We start from the raw sequence: 16,690 nt of genomic DNA, 5'->3' as shown, positions 1-16,690 counted from the left end.
AGTTTCCCCCTGTAAGTATGAGGGGATTGTTATGCATATCCCAAACCTTTTATTTATTCTCAGTGATTAACTTCTCTTTTTATACCTGACCACTGTCCATGAGCAGGACTCTGAGAGGGGTCTTAGAGGCTAATAGCTTAGGAAGTACTCAGGACCACTGAACTCAGCTACATTAGACACGAATAGGGGAAGGACTGTTAAGAGTTTTCTGAGTAGGAGAGATCTGCACACATTGAAGTTTCAATGCACTGGACACTAAAATGTGTGTGCTTAACACATTTTATTTAATATCAGCTGGTTACTACCTGCTTTGTGCTGCTTCATCCCATAGACAAATCTAAAGGAAGATTGTGGCAGTCCCTCCAAGCACCACTGATTTCTTCAACAGATTTTCCACTATCTTCATAATCCATTTCTCTTACTCCCTCAAATTGCAAAGTACGTGCAACACACTGTATTTAGAGCCTACCTAAAACCAAGGGCTGCCCGTGTGAAAAAGTTTGCCCCACATGACACAGTTCACAAATAAGGAAAGCACAAGACCTCCTGCCAAGTAACTAAACATCTAATTATCTGCTGTTCTATCTGAGCCTTTCAACACCTGACCATAAGGTCTTGGTCAACTGTAGTAATTTGTGATTTACATCAGTCCATCTGCTATAGTTACAGTTCACCCCGCTGTTTAAATAAGATAACACCATTGTACAATAAGACACACCAAAGTACTTGAAACACTCAAGAATTCATACTGTGGCATACAGACCTTGATATATAAGTATTAAGCCCAGCAGCAACATTAATTTCTTTCTGTTTTAGTAAGTTCAATACATTGTGTAGTGGTTGGAAATCTTGAAAAACCACAAAGATGCAAACCCAGTGGGAGTGAACTGAAATAGGCTGCAAGAAGACAAAAATCAGCCACTGCAATCCAACACAATTTTGCCATCAAGAGTATATTCTAAGGCATGTGTATTACTGATGCAGGGCAAAATTGCCACTTAGTGTCTGTAGTCCACTCAATCACGAAGGATAACAATATAGATTTATTTATATCATTAAATCCAGCCTTCTGAAGGAATAAGCCCAGCTATCAATGTCCTACCTTTCTGCAGTTAGAACAAAGAAGAAAAGCTTGCTTTCCCAGGAAGACTTTCATATTCTTTTCTTCAGCTGAGTTGGCAATTTTGAAAGAACAATTTCTGGATTCACTTTCAACATACCTGCAAAAACATCTTCTGGCTTGGGCTGGTTTATTTTTCCCAGCACTCATAAACCTTTACACTGCATCAGCTGTCAGAGCCTTGCTTAGGATCATTACCAAGAGCAACTGCTTGCAAAGCCTCACTCTAATCTATACCCTCAAACACAGCAAGAACTTTCCAATACATTTGGCATTGTTTCCAGAATACACTTCTAGAACAATATCTGCTTCCATGCAACTACTGACCATGCATGAACATCTTCATCTTTGCAGTGTTAGCATTTAAAAGCTGCTGTCTACACTGAGCAAATGTGCATCAGTAATTTAATGTTCTAAACAGCAAAACAGTGAATAAATCACTGGAGTTATCACAAAAAGCGTTTACCATTTAAGTGTTTCATTTCTTCTTAGAGAGCAGAAGCACAACGTGTTCTCAGTGAAAATATTTACAACCCAAGGATCTGGCTCAAATTGTGTTTGATTTCATCCAGGTATGTGTTGGAGAACAGTCTAAACTTCACTAAATTTTAGAGGGATACATTAATTTGAAATAGTTACTTTGGGCAGCTCAACATTTACTACTTGAGAGTGCTCTTGGCAAGGCATTTGCCATAGAGTTATTCCAGACACATTTTTTCCCAGACAGAGAGCTGCCCACCTGTTCCACAGTGCCCCAGCACCACTTGGCAACAATCAGAACTCAGACCTACAACACAAGCAGTAAAGATAAGGAAGCCGCAAATTATTTCTTGCACTTTTAATATCATAAGAACGAGCTATGAAAACTTCTAATAATAATAATAAAAAAAAAAAAAAAGGTAGAGTAACAGGTAGGTGTTTTTTGGATTTTTTTGTTTAGTTGGGTTTTTTTTCAGTTTTTTAAAATTAATCTTACAAGAGGTCTTAAACAATTTCAAAAACTTACAAAATATATTCAAGTGTGGAAAGTTATTTTACTGGTAAAACAGCATTTCTTTATAATGTGCTTTTCTCCAGACAGGGTAAGGAAGCACAGGCATATCAGAACAAACAATTCATACCATCAGAACAAATCCCTTTTCTCCAGCATAGGCATTTTAAATCAATTTAACTGTAGTATGCCAAAAGAACAGAGCAACATAAAAGCAGTGACTTCTATAGACAATACAAGGAACATACACAAAAGAGAAGATCTCTCAAGTCTTCAGTTGCTACAATTTCATATGTGGAAGTGCTTAGCTCTTCAGCTGGCTTTAATTCACTGACTGGTTGTACATGAGTAACTTGGTCTCAAACAAAAAAAATGGAAGCATTAACTCCAGTTCAGTGTTTGGAGCACAAACATATTCATTTTATAGATGCCCACTGTAAATTTTGGGTATTACAGTAGAGTCAGCAATGGTCACACTAAACCAGCTGGATGGGTTTGTACCGAATGAAACGAAAGCATTTCTGTGTTCTCTTCTGCTAATTTCAGCACAGAATATTAACAAGCAGCACGGAGCTAGTAAGAAAGATTTTTTGTTTGTGCCATTAGTTACTCCATTGTAAAACCACTAATTGACTCTAACAGCTACATTCTCAGAATAATAAAAATATTTTGCAAACCAGCATTTTCAGTTATAAAGAGCAAGAGCTAATTATGGTAGTACTGAATCACCCCAAGTGATCCTCATCGAAGACAATGGAAATAGGCAGGAGTAACTGGCACTTCTTCCCAGCCTGAAGCAATTGTGTTCCAATGAACTTCCCTACAAAACCCCTGGGTATGCATATCAAATCCTGTTCCAGCTACAAACCTTACTAAGTAAGAGTTTTAACTGGGTTTGTCCAGCTAGGCCAGTTAGTTATCTTCCTCAGTCATGTTCCAGGTAGTGGTGGGTTTTTTTGTTTGGTCAGTTTTTTTAATATTAATTGCAAAAGTCAGATTTAAAAGCAAGCTTGCATTTGAATAGCACGAAAATAATTGAGAACAACATCTGATTGAAACATTGCCTCATATACTTTGAATCTCCCAGTCTGCCTAGAAAAAGCTTAAAAATTATTATAATACAAATTCAAACTTGGATAAAAATATCCAATAAGTATTTATTCACAGCACAAGCTTATCAGGTACTGATATAAGTGTGTGTTCTGGTGACCGCCTTCAAAGTCCAACAAGCCAATGCCACAGCTGCAACCACTGCTGCATTTTAAAAGGCAAAACCTGTTTTGTGTATGCAAAGCAGATCTGTAACACCACTTACACAATCAACAGCAAGTTAAACAGCCAGTAGAATACACCACGCCAGTGTCACAGCTCAACAATGCTGTACCAGTTACAGGCATGCTTAGGTTATGTTTTCAATTTGTAGAGGAAATACAAATATATGAACATCACATATTCTCTTAAGAACAAACAGTAATTAAATAGAATGATCCTTTCTTCACTACATACAGAAATAACAATGTATTTACAATATTTACAGTTTTTCAAAAATTCTGTTCTTGCACTGTTCTGCAGGAATTCAAATTCTTCAGCCTGAAAAATAGGTACACAATAGTTCTGACCATAAACAGCCTCTGAACAGAGACAGGTTACTAATTCTAACTTACTGGTGTAAAGACTAGAGGGCCTGAAAAGGAAATAAAGCCACTTGTTTCAGTTAAACATCCCATTGTTTGTGGGATTACTTCACAAACTACAGATGCTTTAAGATGTTTCACTCAAGTGAGATATTGCTCATTTTCACAGTTTTCTCCACTTAAGTCACTGAACAAGTGAGCTGCAGTTGTAACTGCTTTCAGACTGCTGTTGTCATCGAAACATGGGCTATGATGAGAGTTACAAGCTCCCCTCCTGTATTTTCAGTTACAAGCAAGTGTATGCTCAGGGACACAGCTACATTTTGGGTTTGTTTTTTTGTTTGTTTTACTCAGCTTAAAACAAAAATGCACCAGTTTGAAACAAAAGCTGCTGATACTCAGATTTGCTCTTAAGTTCCGAAGTTAAGGTGGACACTCTCAACTTACAGTCCTGAAAAGTGTTTCAAAGCAGCTGGAAGCTTTAAACTACAAATTTAAAGCAAGACACACAAACCCCCCAGAATCAATAATTAAAGGCAATGTTTAAAAAGAACATGAAAAATACAGTAAACACCTGCATGAGAGGAAGATAGTGTTAGTGGTGCAGAGCTGCTGTTCTCAATTGAAAATAATGCAAGCACCTGTTCTGAATAACGGTACTGGTGAGAAAAATTGAAGGCTTCACAGTAATACACACTTTCAGTGCCACTTTTTAACTACAATGTTTCCTGAAAAGACAGAAAGGATTCCAAACTTGCAGACTTAATAAGGGAAAAATAATCCAAACCTCATAGCAACAGAATGCAGAATTAAAGCCAACAGAAATCATGTATCCGACCTATTTCTAGGTCACAGTAAGACTTCAAAATAAAAATAATCAGTTTGAAGTCCTTCACATGCACGTGAAGAGTTATTGGCACAGGAGCTCCGAATCATTCAGCATGCCCTACATATGAATGAATCCATGGAATAAACAACCAAAGTCTGGGAAGCTCAGACCGAAAGGAAACCCAAAGATATATAGTCCTTTGGCATCAGAGAAGGTAAACATTACCTTTCCAATGGATTGAGAGATTACACACTTAGGAGCTGTATTTGCTCCTTTCACTAACAGTAGAAACCATAGCAATCCTTCCCAGCCTCTTACAACTGGGAGTAGGTAGCTTTCAGAATTCCATCTTCATGCCACAAGCATCTTTTTCAAAAGAGAGAAGATGCTACTGTAAAAACAGATCTTTTCAAGTTGAAAAAAATTATGTTTGGTCAGAATTGTATATGAATAGGATTTTGTGTTCAAACAGCACAGTTTGAGCACTCAGCAGTGGCAGCATAGCTGCATGTAAGGCATTTTAGGAATGATTCGAATACAGCTCACTGCCTTCAGCACTTTACTAAATTCAACTAACACGAGCAACCTCTCACATTTTAAGTTTATAACTAAAGCCGTGGTCACTGGAATCAACCCCGAAACATCTGTAGACCGTCCGTAATAACAGATGCAACACAAAGAGCGCGTGCGTTCCCTGTGTGGGAGGGAACAGCTGCCTGCACAGTGGGACTTGTTGGTGCCAAATGAGAGAGGTCACTCCCCGTGCCAGGCCCTGCTAACTGGCCCAGTCCTGGAAGCGGAAGCAGTCCCCGGCGATCTTCCACACGGTGTTGGTGGGGGTGGCCTGTGCCGTCAGCAGGAAGTTCTGATTGAAGTAGCGCTGCTTATCCCCGTCAAATTTGACAGTCCCACTTGTCACCACGAGGACTGTTGTCTGGCCTTGAGTAGCTTGTTCTTCACAAGGAGGTATGAAATGATGAAGAAAACAACTCAAACAAAGACTAGCAGGTAAAGAGGCAGGAAATGTACACAGAAGCTTGTGTTCAACTCTGGTTACACTGCGCCAGGCTAACAGCTGGGTACAGGCAGGGAAGTGCAGCTCTGGTGCAGCGTTTCTACACAGACAGCGGTGGGTTCACCAACACGGCTTGGCAATGGCTTTGCCACTTTCATCTCCTGCTCGTCATTTTAGAGCACTGACAAACACCTCCGTTTGTGCTTAGAATAAGCTCTCATTACTTGAGATATACACACATAGAGATATTTAGCAACGTGCATATACTTTTACCCCCCGTTATGAGAAATTATATCTTTTTCACAGCAGAGCAAAGCAAGTGTGTTTGACCACAGGCTTTTCCCAAAATGTCCATTAGAAGCAGTGTATTAATTTCTCAGTTATGTAAGCCTTTTTTTACCAGTTGTTAATCAGAAATCTAAAGAACTTAACACCTATTCTAGATGTAAAGAAATCAAAGTACATACAGGTTAATAACGATTTGTTCCACATTATACTGCAGGTCAGTACAAGAGGCCACCATAGGGGTCTCCCAAGCACAACATAACCTGATAAGCCAAAATTTTTCCATACATGAAAATAGATCACTTCTGAATATGATCTAAACAAAAAAAGTCCTTAAAATATTTTCCCAGGCGTGAAAAAAAGTGTATAGTTGCTGCATCTCTTGGTTTGTGCTTTATTTATGCACAACTTGACATTTCAACTCTTGGTATTTTCTCTAAGCTTACTCCAAAGGAATTACTAAGCACTGTTATAATTGCTCTCTTTCAATAGTTACAAAAAAATGAAAAATAACTAAGTAAATTATAATACAACCTTACCGTGAACAGGCTGGCAATCCAACACATTAACCTGGAATTCACTTGATGGCAACATTTCAAAAAACTTATTTAGTTCTTCTTGCCCAGACACTGCATTTCCATTCCAAACTAATGTTGCTTTGTCCAAATACAGTCTGGTTAAAGCCTGAGTGATTACAAAAATACACATTTAGTAAAGATATGTAAACATGCAATGGACAACATACAAAACTTACACTGTGAATTATTGACTACTTCTGTTACTTTGACAGTAGAATGCCTTCTTGAAACAGTAGCTCCTTTTAACAATCTGCTCCTGACCAAGAATTAAAACTAACAAACACATTCTCCTTTATGAGTAGCACAGTGACTCATGTCTCAAATACTGATTATATCTCTTTAACAAAGGTAATGACAGAACTGAACTGATTGCTAACAAAAGGACAGTGCTACCTTTCCACAATAAATTTATCACTGATTTTCTGTTTTCTTTCTGAGGGGGAGAGTATGCACACAACACAGATTAGGTCAGGAAATTATAATTTTAGTATAAAAAAAAAAGTGAGCAAGACCAGGAACAGGTGAAACTTGAAAAGGACAGCAGCAATTTCCCAAATGTTTCATAAGCTGTCACAGCTGAGTAACTGCCCAACTCTCTTTTAAGGTGTTGACACATCCCTGTCCAACCTACTCATGTGCAAAGTGACTGTGAAGTAACATGGGACTGCTGGTACTTTCACATAAACTTCAAGTTATTGAATTGCAGCTACAGTACATTTAAAATTCCAAAGACCAGTCTCCAAGGCTCTCTTTTGGTGACAGTATTTGTCACATGGTACCACATCAAAGTGGTCCCTGAAGATTTGCAGAGCCAGACACAGCTGTACCGCTTCAACCTCAGCCACTCGGAAGAACCCCAGAACCAAAAGTGGTAACTGCTAATGAAAGAAGTTTGGGAAAAATGAAGCTAAATCCTGACCTCAAGGAAGAATAAAGCAAGTTCTACTTCCTGTACTGACCTAATCCTGTACCTGTAAGACATAGTCCCACACCAACTGAACTAGGGTCATGAGAAGTCTGAGGCACTTTCTGAGCAGCCCCTTTTACACTGCACAGGAGCATCAAGTCCTCTGCAGGAGGAGCAGCTGCCCCGCCCTGCCACGGCCAGTTCAGCACATGGTAACCAACGTTCAGGTGCTTTCCGTGTAATGACAGGTAGAAAAGCAAACAAAAGTGCCAAGACAGTTCTAACTATTGCCAAAACAGCTACATACCCTTCTTCTTTTGTCCATTGTCTCATAGTAAATGTTGACAAACTCATCTGCAGCTCTACAAGCTTGATCCACATAGGTTTTGAAATCCTGGAGGGAAAAAATCATATCAAGTTACTTTAATTATGCAACCCAATCATTATTTCTTCTGCAAGTCACTTTGACTGGTCTTTTCCATCCTCACCAAAAGATGACATCAAATAATGTTGAAATTTATTCTGACCTCCTTTTCTACTTGCAGAAGTACCAGCTGTTAGGCAGGGGACAGTTTTAGCAACAATTTTGAATGCTGATATATTTATTGTATTTAAATTGCAAATATTTACATTGGAAAATGGGCTACAGCTGGCTGCAGGTAGTGTGGCCACACAAGTATTCGGGGAAAACAGCTGTTGCTGTGATGGCTGTTCTGAAATAAAGTTAAGGAATAAGATTTATTCATGTACTTCTGAGAATTAGCAAGAACCCCATCACACCACCATCCAAGTCTCATTTTTTAACACACCTTTATATATAGAAATATAAAACATAATGAGAGAGAGAACACCAACATCTGGATGTATTCCTTCCAGTATCAATCAGACCTATATCCACAGGTCAAAAACAATCACTTCTCTTCACACCTCATTATTTTCCTTACATCTCTCTATTTTTATTCATCCCCAGGTAACAACCTTTGTTGTCCCAGCACTGCACTGTGATCTCACTGGGTTATTTGCTCAGTTTGTTCAGCTGTTTGGCCCTTGATGTCTTACAGACCCTGAACTGGGACATCCTGGAAAGCAGCTTCTGAATTTCCTGTCCATACACCCATAAACCTGCATTTGATTCTCTTCTGATCAATTGTTTACAATGCTATTATTCATCATTGTTTTATTCCAGTATTATACTCTCAGTATCTGCAACTTGATCAGTGTGGAACAATGTCACTGCTTGCATTTTCTTGGCTGCTTTTACTGAATATACTCCAGAACCCCCAGGAATTCCTCTGGTATTACCACAAGAAATATTCACAATCAGAGAAAGTTCCAATTTGAAAAGTAGCTATGGCCTATCAAATAATCCCTATTTATTCAGCAAAGACAAACATCACTATGCACTGTTTTTTCTCTCCCCCTGCAAGGACACAAACCCGCTCTTCATCTTCCTACCTCTCCCAGCAAATTCTGAACTCACAGTCCCAGAAAGTGCCCAGAGAAACTCTGGAGACAGGAGTGTCAGACCTGCCCTGGGAACAGTGACTGCAGCTCTGCCTGCTGTGCCAGCGAGAGCAGGGGGCCGTGAGCCCTCAGCCAGCTCAGGCTGCACACCAGCCCTTCCCAACCAGCACCAAACACTCCCCTCCAGCTCCCAAGAGATGGAATGGGCGTGGGCGAGGGCACTGCAGAAACACCAGGAGACTGGAATGAGTTGCTGGCGTACCTGCAATAAAAGTCTAGTGGAAATAAGCTCTGTCGGTTTTGGCAAGTTTTTACAGCCACAACCAGAACACAGTTTTAAACTCTGTGAACGATTTTAGCTGGAATAAACTTGTGGAGGTCATTTGGTCCTAATCCCATTTCAAAGCAGAGCTTAATGCAAAGGTTGATCCACTTTCCAGGTTGCATCTGACAGCTCTGTGTCCTCTGTCCTGTCTCCTGCCACGTTTGGACATCTCCGAGAATGGAGAAGATCACAATTCCTTCGGGTTGCAACGTCCAACCACCTCAGTCAGAAACCCTCCTTCCCAGCATTTAACAGGAAAGCCGTAATTGAAAAAAACACCCAAACAACCCCAGAATCAACTTCCCGAAGACTCTGGCGGCAACTCCAAGCAGTTTTCCAACGTACACGGCCGCTGCCGACGCCCTCACTAAGCCCCTCTCTGTCCTAAGGCCCCTGTTCGAGGACGCTGAGGCCGCAACACACGAACCCCCGCCCTGCGCCGGGGACCCTCGGGAGGGAGGCAGTGACCCCTGCCCACACCCCGCGCTGAGCCGCTACCGCCCTGCCCGCGCCGTCCCTCACGGAGCCGGGACACTCCCGGCGGCCTCCCCGCGCTCCCACACCCACCCTCTCAAGCGCAGCACCCTCCCGAGCCGGACACCCCGCGCTCCCCCGGCCCCAGGCCGCGGCTCCCGGCCCGGCCCGGACTCACCACGGACGCGGCCATGGGGCGGCGAGGCGGGAGGGCGCCGGAAGTGCGAGGTCGACCGCTTCCGGCCGCGCGTCCCTCGCCGAAAGCGTTCCGCCGCGCCGCGGTGCCCCGGGGAGCGTTCCGCCTGCAAAGCCGGTCCGGCTGCGGCGGGGCTTTGATTCCATAATCAATATTAGCAACCTTTCACATCATCGCTGCTGGAAACCTCCCCAGAGAGCTGATACTCGGGAAAAGGAATTAAAATTGTAATCACAATTAAATAGCGTGTATAATTATCTATTTCTCTATTTGTATAGAGTAATTAGAAGTAACTGCCTTAAAACTTCAGTCAAATTTACCCAAAATAACTAAAAATATCTTTACTGAAGTAAAGATGTATCAAGATTTCAGAAATGCGTTCAGCCACTTGGGTTAGGCCATGTCTTCTTTTATTTTCAGCCATTGATCAAAATCAATTAAAATTTAAACCACTGGATAATTCCAGAATCAAACTGCATAGAATTTTATTGTAAAATATTTGCTACTGGGCAAGTCATGACCACCAAATGAAAACGGAATTCAATCTCCAGTAAGATGAAGAGTTCGCGTTTTCCTACAGATCCCTCATGTGACAATCATGCACATTTGCATTAGGACTTATGCAAAAATGAAGACAGGCTGCATCTTGCCCAGGCTGCTTTTCAAATGAACCTTGCTCTGTGTCACAGCAAACTGATATTTCTGCAATGACCTCGGTTATAGACTCAAATTAGGCCCACAGGTCCTGATTATCCTTGATAAAATGAATGATGCCTGATAGTCCTTAGTTTTGCAAATAGTCTTGCTGGACTTGGAGTAATGGCTTTGTAACTTTCAATGGGTTATAGTTTATTTTCTTCTAAAATCACGCAATTAACACTGACAGATTTCCAAAACATTTTCTATTAAAAGAACCCAACAAGCTACAATACTTTTTAATTTATTGATTCAGAACATACATTACATCACTGGAATCATAACACTCTTGAACACTGCAGTCTCCAAATCTCACTGCAGCACTGTACCCAACATTGAAGGGCAAGTCCAGGGGGCGGCAGAAGGCAAATGTTCCAAATTTCTGTAGCCATTCTACTGAATAGAGACCAAAGCACCGATGTGTGGCCTGTGTGAGTGACTGAATTAAGCTGGTAGGTTGACCATTCTTGTGGGGCTCCTCAGCTTTCACGGGCTGCACGGTGCTCCTGGACAAGCAGCATCCCTGCTCCCAAAGTCCCACTGACTGCCCAAGCTTTAGCACATCTGGCAATGTTCAGCAGAAGAATTCTCTCGAGGACAGCAATTCACACAGCACTTCATCTCTCAAGCTGGCCTGGCTGTTCTCTAAGACTGATCATCTTTGTGAATAGTGAGTGGCTCTTGTGAAAGGCAGGACTCTCAACTGTTGATAAAATTACCAGAGAGTGCAATAATGTGTCCCAGATGTACAGATGTTTGATGAACTCTCTCCTAAAACAAGGGAAGCAACTGACACTGGCCAAATCCAGACAGATTCTGATTAATGGGATGCTTGTGAAACTGGATCATGACTCAGTGTTGGAGGGTTTTGCCTGAGCAAGAGCTGAATGAGAACTCAAAGATTTGATCTGTTGATTTTAATGACAACTGGGAGTAGGTCTCAGATGTTTGACTTATAGGCTGGATAAAAAATTAATACTAAAGCTGGACTTGAGATTTACTAAACTGCAGTGGACTTAAGAAAGCCTATTTTTGGCCAGTTCCCAGCATAAAAGGTGGACCCTGGCAGAACCTGTGCTTGTTACAGACCCATGGGGACTCTCAACTGTGACCACTCCACCTCAAATTTCTGCCATACCAGAACTGGAGGAATGCAATGACTCTTATCCTGATAAATACCTCCCTTGTTTTTTAAAGAAAAACAGAACTTGCTATATATTGAAGTGGTAATTGTATCCAGTGGGATATGCTGAGATCAAGTACAAATAACTGTTCCATTTTACTCCATTCAAAGCAGTCTCAAGTGGGGATAAATTTTCAGAACAGGTCAGTTTAAAGTGTCACCACATTTGCTTGTTAAAGAAATTTTTAAATCCTCTTACTTTCATTAGGTAATGCAGCATTATTTGACCTCTTGTGAAAATCTGGCCATATGTGTGTAAAACATGTGGCCAGGTAAACATATTTGTGTTTTTTTTTCCCTTCAATATCTTTTCCCCTTCAAAAAAGAGACATCCTTTGAGAATAGGCAAATTTAAAGTAAATTTTGATTACATTTTCTTCTTTTTTAAATGAATAATTATGGATCAGCTACAGATGGAGCACTAACTACTGCACGATAGATTTAATAGAACTTCTGTGCAGAGTTCACTCAGATGAGAAAGGCCTGCAGGGCTGGAACTGTGGATTATGTGCCCTCTGAAATTGTTAGCTCAGGTCAGCTTGTAGCATAGTCTGAGCTCAATTTACCTTTGGCTCTGGCCTGAACGCTGGGCACTGGGAGGTAGCCCACAACAATTAACTGGTTAGTGGGAGGGCTTAACATCAATCAAATGCTAAGTAATATTTCTCCAGGCCAAATGTACCTGTGACCTTTTAAGGAATCATTTTCCAGTGAAAACCAATTTACTTCCAGCTGGAAGAAGAGTTTTGTCACTTGCTTTTCTTTACAAATGGAAGAGTTAGGGGAATCCTTTAGGATTATTGAGTACATGCTCGCAGATGTTTTACTTTTATTCCTGAATATTCCAAACTATTTAGCATTGTCTGAGCATCTGACCTATGGTTCTGTGCTCAGCTGATCTGGCACAGCAGCTCTGCAGCACGGAAAGCAGCATACCTTTCCTTTGGACTGTCCCTGCTCTCTGTGTTATTACAATGGTACCCAATGTTCCCTGAAATATCAGTAATCCAATAGTCAACTGTTTAAAAAAATGGCAAAATCCCATTAACCCCAGTGGAAGCCAGACCTGGCCTTTGGTTTGTTTGCCTTGGCTAAATAGGGAATAAACAAAGTTTCTTCAAAATGCACCCTTAGTCACTACCTCAGTTCCACTGCCCCTGTGCTCAAGCTCCAGTTTTAGGAAATATCTTGGCTAAATGTCAAACAATTCCATCAGCTCTTTGAAGGCAAATATTAGACAGAGATTGCATCTGAAATAATTACCCAAGCACCATTCAATTAACCTACTCGGCTAAAAGGTGATGCACAAATCAATATTTTCTAAGTGTGTTTCAGATGAAAGTAATCAATAGGCATCAGAGTAATTTCAAATTACAGACAAATACAGACAAAGTTAAAATTCAAGCAGTTTAGAGACCAAATGTATTGCAACTTAAAAGAGCTTTTTCAGGCAGGATATTCCCCAGGTACAATTTCAACATATCATTGCTTTTATTGAACTATTTTGTCTCTTTTCTAAAATAAAAATAATTACTGTCATTTTGGGAGAACTTACAAAACAGGTGCAAATTCCCCTGTTGGTCCTTGGCCAGCTGATAATTGAAACTGTGCCTTAGGTTTCCCCTGAGCACAGCAGTTGGAATAGACCTAAATATTTGGAATTTTTTCTGTTTGCTTTTCACAACCACTTTTCTCCCCCTATTCCTTCTAACCTTGTACATGCATGATGAGATGGAACAACAGGAGACCCAGCTCAGAGCCCAAAGGACAAATTTTAGCATCAGAGGGCTTGCTATTTTCTACCTACAATAAGGAAAGTTTCTTATTCACAAGCCTTTTAACAGGAAGGGCTGTCAGGGAATGAAGAGAAGCTGTACAAAATGAGCTATTTCTCATCTCTGTTTTCTTTACACTATAAACATACCTCCAATCTAATTTACTGAAGAAAGTCATAGCACTTCCAGTGAATTGTCTTGTTTCCACAGAATCATTGGCACATTTCTGGCCTGTGGCTGCAATAACACGTTGCTCTCTGACAACATTAATAACTCACCTTTGACAATTTGTGGGCAGAAGATAAACATTTTCCAAACAGATAATCCCAATATATTACATACATGTTTCTTTGCATGTGCATTCTTTACATTGGAACCCCCCCACCGTGCTTTCTTTGAAGTTATCAGTGTAGATGGGGACAGCCATGGGGATTCCAGAACTCCCAGATGTCCCCAGAGTTGCCTGCAGTGACAAAGCAGTGAGTCTGCCACCTTTTCTAGTGAAGACTTGCATGGAGGGCACCACCTACTCTTCTTTTTCCCGAATAGTCTCAGCCGTCAGTTAACCAAAAGTAAAATATAAGATCTGATTGTGAAAGCTCCCATCTCTCCAATCATTTTAAGGAATATCCATTAAAACAGTGATGTTTGTTCCCGGAGATGAAAAGAAATGCTGAAGAGCAAGCCCACACACAAGTTTCCTTTTTACCTTTACTCTTTCACAGGTTCTATTTATTTACCCAAATAGAGGTAGAGACCCAAATAGATGAGACCTAGGTCAGTGTATAATCTCATCTGTAACAGCCTAATCTATTTTTCTTTGACAAGTTACATCCTTTGGAATAGATTGTTTATAATGGAAAGCACAGGAATCTTCCTGCAACATTTGTACTGCATTTACCAAACACCCAGTAGGATGAACTCCCATTCCCACTGCAGTTATTAATAACAAACTCTGCACTGCTGCAGTGTAAATACTGATTCACCAAAGAACCCTAAATCTGATTATTAACTCCCATGATTGCCAATAAGGAATATATTTTAAAAACACAGTAGTAAGTAGTGGGGGAACACAAGTTTTGAGTGATTTACAAGGACCTTTATGATTTTATCACCTAACAGACAAGAAAGGTAAATACTCAGAAAAAACCAAGCCCTATGACATTTTTTAAAAATTGTTTTTCTGCATTCCTTTAGAGTTTACATCAAAGAGAGAAAAGGGATAATCATCTTTAAAAATACTATTTCTCCATGTTGCTTTTCTCTAGTGAAGAGGTTTAAGGACATGAAGATTCTTTTCAGAAAGACCAAACCAATGGAGACAGAAACATGAGAGATTTCCTAGACAACCTTTGGATTTATATTTCAAGATTATTTTGTAGGGATAATGAGAGATTATTTCCTTTTAGGCACTAAAACAGATCAGGTAACAGGAGGACTCAGGGTACTGGTAATAGGCTGCAGAACCTCACACATTTACAACTTCAGCCAAATACATCCAACTTATTTAGGGACATAGGTGGGGTTTGCCATCAATCCTTGTTCAGTTCTCAGAAAGTGGAAAGTGTCCTCTAAAAGGCTCAGATATTGTTTCAAACATTGGGCACAGTGTCCCAATCAGGAAAATGAAGATACAGATAAACTACCTTCAGATAAAATGCTCTATTTGCTTCTATACCACTTCAGTATGTTTAAAGAACAAAGTACAGGAAATGTGAGAATCTCCTGTAATGGTGGTTTAAATCCAGGGTGAACATGCTCATAGAATTATAATAGGCTGTGTCCCTAAGTTCTGGTCATGATTCACTATAAGTCTTCTCCCTATTATTTACATTTCAACACACTAATATGCCACTGTGCAAAAAATTGTTCCTTAAGGATTGAGAGCAGAACACCCAAGAAATTGGCTTAAATGGCATGAAGACAGGCAGGAATAAACCAACATGCCAGTGTTCTGCTGATTTAGTCCAGACTGATGCACCTGGACCCACCAGCTGTCACACATCTTCCATCGGGAGCAACAGCTGTTTGCTCAATAGTTGTCATATTGCCTGACACAAACAATTGCTTGTTAAATTTGTCATGAGGGGTTCTCTTTGGGATTTGAAATTCTGAAAAATGTCACATTTTGGTTTTGTCCTTAGGTTTGGAGCATTTTTTCCTACATAGTGTGCAGGGTTCCCCTTACAGCTCTGGGTAACTCCAGTCAGAATTGCAGGGCCTGTAGCATCTCCAAAAAGGTCAAGTTTAAGGTCGTTCACTGTGAGCTAAGGACACCCAAGTAAGGGGAGGTGGAAAGTAATGTTTAGTAGATCAAATTGTGTGACAGAGACAATGGAAGGATCCAGTCAAATCGCCAGGCTAAGAACATGAGACAACAAATACATTTTATGTAAACTGGGGGGGAAAGGGAAATCCAGATCATGTAAATTGTGGAAAATGTTACAACAGTCAGGGCTGGGGAGTGACCTTAGAGAGTCATAGCTGTGGGGAAAGAACAAACATGTTTATTAGAAATGTTATTAGGGAATGTTTTGCATGAAGCAGTGAAATATGAATACTTGATGAATGAAGCAGCACATTATTACAGCATTGAGCAACCGGGAGGACTGTGGTGAAGAAGATATTCAAAAGGAAATGAAGCAACATTATGTGATAGGATAGTGCTTAGAAATTGAGAGGTAGACCTGAAAAACATCTCAGCACAGGCAAGCTTTGAAGCTGAGGGTTGATGAAATCACCACACAAATATGTGTGAGAAGAAAATGTGGGAATTTAAGACAGTCACACAATACCTCTGAAGAGTGGAAAGAACAGAACTGTACCCATCCAAATAGATGTTCTATGAACTGTAGGAGATAAGCACCAGGAGTGAAGGTAATGAAAACAGTAGATCAAGTTGCATCCTGAAAAAAATTGGTTTGAAAGTATATTCCAGTGGCTAATAACAGTCAGTAAAGCACATAATGGATGGGAAGTCTAGTTAGCAGAGAGAACTTGCCAGACAATTATCCACCTAATTTCTTCTTTGCAAGTACTGTTTGTGGCACAGGAGAAACTGGCATGAATGATAACACTCAGCATGTTAACTTAAACTCCTCGCAACATACAACTAATCAAGAGACAGGAAAACTCTCTTCAAACAACCTTTTGATTAACAGCATGCACTATTAGAAATGTGTGTTTTATGAAACTCTCCACAAGCAGGTCCTTGAAAA

At 40.4% G+C, this 16,690-nt stretch overlaps 1 protein-coding gene across 2 annotated transcripts; it reads right to left on the bottom strand.

Annotated features, from left to right (window-relative positions):
• Nucleotides 1-2,109: 2,109 nt before the first annotated feature.
• Nucleotides 2,110-9,905, bottom strand: NXT2 (nuclear transport factor 2 like export factor 2). 2 transcript variants are annotated; one of them, XM_069015384.1, is made up of 4 exons: nucleotides 9,801-9,905; nucleotides 7,667-7,753; nucleotides 6,414-6,558; nucleotides 2,110-5,528 (listed from the first exon to the last, which is right to left on the bottom strand). In XM_069015384.1, exons 1-4 carry the CDS (start codon nucleotides 9,813-9,815, stop codon nucleotides 5,350-5,352), a joined length of 426 nt encoding a protein of 141 aa, XP_068871485.1. In that variant the 5' UTR covers nucleotides 9,816-9,905; the 3' UTR covers nucleotides 2,110-5,349. The 2 variants fall into 2 exon arrangements, with proteins under 2 accessions (XP_068871485.1, XP_068871483.1); XM_069015382.1 differs by lacking the exon at nucleotides 9,801-9,905 and having other exon boundaries at nucleotides 7,667-7,771.
• Between the last annotated feature and the right edge of the window lie 6,785 nt (nucleotides 9,906-16,690).

This window comes from Aphelocoma coerulescens, chromosome 4A (genome assembly GCF_041296385.1).
Source record: "Aphelocoma coerulescens isolate FSJ_1873_10779 chromosome 4A, UR_Acoe_1.0, whole genome shotgun sequence".
Lineage (NCBI taxonomy): Eukaryota > Metazoa > Chordata > Aves > Passeriformes > Corvidae > Aphelocoma > Aphelocoma coerulescens.
Note: the sequence above shows the minus strand (reverse complement) of the source record. Positions and strands in the feature narration are given on the sequence as shown.